This window comes from Octopus bimaculoides, chromosome 18, assembly GCF_001194135.2.
Source record: "Octopus bimaculoides isolate UCB-OBI-ISO-001 chromosome 18, ASM119413v2, whole genome shotgun sequence".
Classification (NCBI taxonomy): domain Eukaryota; kingdom Metazoa; phylum Mollusca; class Cephalopoda; order Octopoda; family Octopodidae; genus Octopus; species Octopus bimaculoides.
Genome location: NC_068998.1, coordinates 16,492,329 through 16,495,435, shown reverse-complemented (window position 1 = coordinate 16,495,435; position 3,107 = coordinate 16,492,329). Strand labels below are relative to the sequence as shown.

The following is a 3,107-nucleotide window of genomic DNA, read 5'->3' as shown; positions in this document are numbered from 1 at the left end:
AAAAACACAAAAAACACAAAAAACACAAAAAAAACAAAAAAAAAACACAAAAAAAGAAGTAGGTATAAACACATGAACAAATAAATAAATATAAAAAATAAACGAACATGTATTAACAGAGGATATAGATAATACAGGCACTCCCCATACACACACATGCACTTACAAAACATAGACACACATAGAGGGATACGCATGCGTAGACACATACAATAGGAATACAAAATACAAAATGGCTGATAGTTAGCAAGGTGGGACACACATAAGAAAGAAGAAAAGCAAAGGACCACTAATGAGGTCACAGAAGTGTGACAAAAGAACTCTGGCCAAAATAGAATTAATGTAATGTAATGTAATATAAAGCTGAAGCAAATTAACACCAAATATAGAGTGTGTGTGTTTTTATTGGCTAAACTGGCAATATGACCATCCCCAAATACAACAATATATATATATATATATATATATATACATATATATTGCTGTATTTGGGGATGGTCATGTTGCCAGTTTAACCAATAAAAACTCACGCACTATATCATCATGAAAATAAATGTTTTCTTCAGGTGAATTAAAAATCTGAAATTTAGTTCAGAGAGAAAATACCAAAATGTGGAATGTGGATTGACCCACTCATTTTGGCATCAATGAAGAGAGTGAAAACATACTGAAATTTAAACATATTTCATAGGCCTATGGGTTATAAAAACAATGGACAATGTCACATTAGATTATTTTTTAAATGGAACTAGATAGATAAAAGATAGGAGGAAGACAGAGAGAATGAAATAAGGAGGAGAAGGAAGAGAGGCTGGGTTAAGGGTTATTAATATAGTGTGGTCAAGACAAATGCCCTGGCACCAGGGAACCTCTATTTTATTAAAAGTAGCACCTAAATCCCCTCACATCCTATCATTTTTAAAAGACGAAAGGACGCATTAGGCAAACTAGACATAAATAATGTCTACTTACCCAGGATAGTCACAACAAGAACAACAATCGTCATCATTGTTGTTGTTGTTGTCATCTCCCCCATCATCATCGTCATTATCATCATCATCTTTAGTTGCAGCAGCAGTGGTAGGAACGATGTAAAGAGCTTAGGGGTGTTGTTTACAGGTTTATTGTTATCTAGACTTCTGTTATCTATCTAATTCCATACAAAGACCATAGCTGAATAGTTCCCCTGATAATTTCATACATGATTATATATGAAACTTAGAAAACATCTTTATCTATAATTTTCTCCGACAATTCAGTGCACCTCATAGTTCATGTGTCTAAATAAAATTGGTATAAAATTGGTCATAATTTGTTCATCTTCATTGTTTACCATTTATTTACATCATGAAGTAGGTGTCTGTGGAGTTAACCTTCTTGCTTTCTAACAATGTGGCTTCAGTTTCAATCCTACTGTATGGCACCTTGGGCAAGTGTCTTCTATATTAATGGGCTGACCAAAGCCTTGTGCATGGATTTGGTAGATGGAAACTAGAAAAAGCTCATTGTTTATATATAAATATATATATATATATACTCAAAGTAAAAGTAGACTGTATGACACATGTGTACAAATAGCCATGCTACATGGCAGTGAAACATGGGGCGTGACTGCTGAAAGAATGAATGACAAGGTTGACCTTGGCGGAATTTGAACGCAGAATGTAGCAATTGGTGAAATATCACTAAGCATTTTGTTCAACATGCTAACGATTCTGCCAGTTTGCTGCCTTAATAATAATAATGATGATGATGATGATGATTTCAAATTTTTGCACAAGGCCAGCAAGTTTGGGGAAGGGAAAGGAGACTAGTTTGTTATATTGACCTTAGCACTCAACTGGTACGTTTTATTGAACCAGAAAGGATGAGAGACGAAGTCAACCTTGGCAGAATTTGAACTCCGAATGTAAAGATGGATGAAATGCTGCTAAGCATATTACCTGGTGTGCTAATGATTCTGCTAGCTTGCCACCTTAATAATAATGAAATGACTTAACACGAAATTACTAATTGTTTTGTATTTTCATTGTTTTGCAGATGAATGTAACCAAATTCCTTTACCAGCCATTCCTGGGTTGACCTCAACAGTTTCTCCTGTTTCTAATTCAACAGTAAAAAATAATTCAGTTTCTCGTGGTGCCCCTGTCCCACGGTCACCTAATCGGAGAACTATTCCAAATAACACTTTTATAACTCGTTTGTATGGAAACTGTTCTACACATAAAGAATGTACTGAATTTGCAGAATGTAGGCCGTTAGCATGTGAAGGCTATGTATGTATATGTGTTGAAGATTTTGTGCCAGCCAGAAATTCTACAGTTTGTATTAAAAGTGAGTACACATCCTTTTTTTATTTTTTTATTTTTTATTTCTTATCTTTTACTTGATTCAGTCATTGAATTGTGACCGTGGTACTTATTCTCTCGGACTTTTTTTACCGAACTGCAAAGTTATTGGGACATAAACAAACCAGCAATGGTTGTCAAACAGTGGAATGGGTAAAGCACAAACATGAACACACACATGCACACATGAACATATATACACAAGCACACACACACACTCACATATATACATATATGCATGCATGACACACACACACACACACACATATATACATATACGCAGGCACAGGAGTGGCTGTGTGGTAAGTAGCTTGCTTACCAACCACATGGTTCCGGGTTCATTCCCACTGTGTGGCATCTTGGGCAAGTGTCTTCTACTGGGAACAGGTGGTTCTTATTAGCCTAGTCTCTGTCCTTTCACTCATCCACCATGTAATAGATGGCATAACTCTCAGGGTCATGAAGACATACACTGCAACAAGGTCTTGACCTTATGGCCCAGTATTGGAGTCATATCTTCTTTTCGTCCCATCCTTCTGTCTGTCTATCAGTCTGTCTCTGTTTGTCTGTCTCTGTCTGTCTGTCTGTCTCTGTCTGTCTGTCTCTGTCTGTCTGTCTCTGTCTGTCTGTCTCTATCTGTCTGTCTCTGTCTGTCTGTCTCTGTCTGTTTGTCTCTGTTTGTCTCTGTATGTCTGTCTGTCTCTGTCTGTCTGTCTCTGTCTGTCTGTCTCTGTCTGTCTGTCTCTGTCTGTCTGTCTC

The 3,107-nt window shown here is 36.6% G+C and overlaps 1 protein-coding gene across 1 annotated transcript in view; it reads left to right on the top strand.

The window, feature by feature from the left end:
- Positions 1 to 3,107, top strand: part of LOC106871192 (fibrillin-1) — a 45,941-nt gene that overhangs the window by 14,345 nt on the left and 28,489 nt on the right. The window contains exon 5 of the mRNA XM_014917534.2: positions 2,041 to 2,334. Coding sequence (XP_014773020.2) covers positions 2,041 to 2,334 — 294 coding nt within the window. The remainder of the gene's footprint in view (positions 1 to 2,040; positions 2,335 to 3,107) is intronic.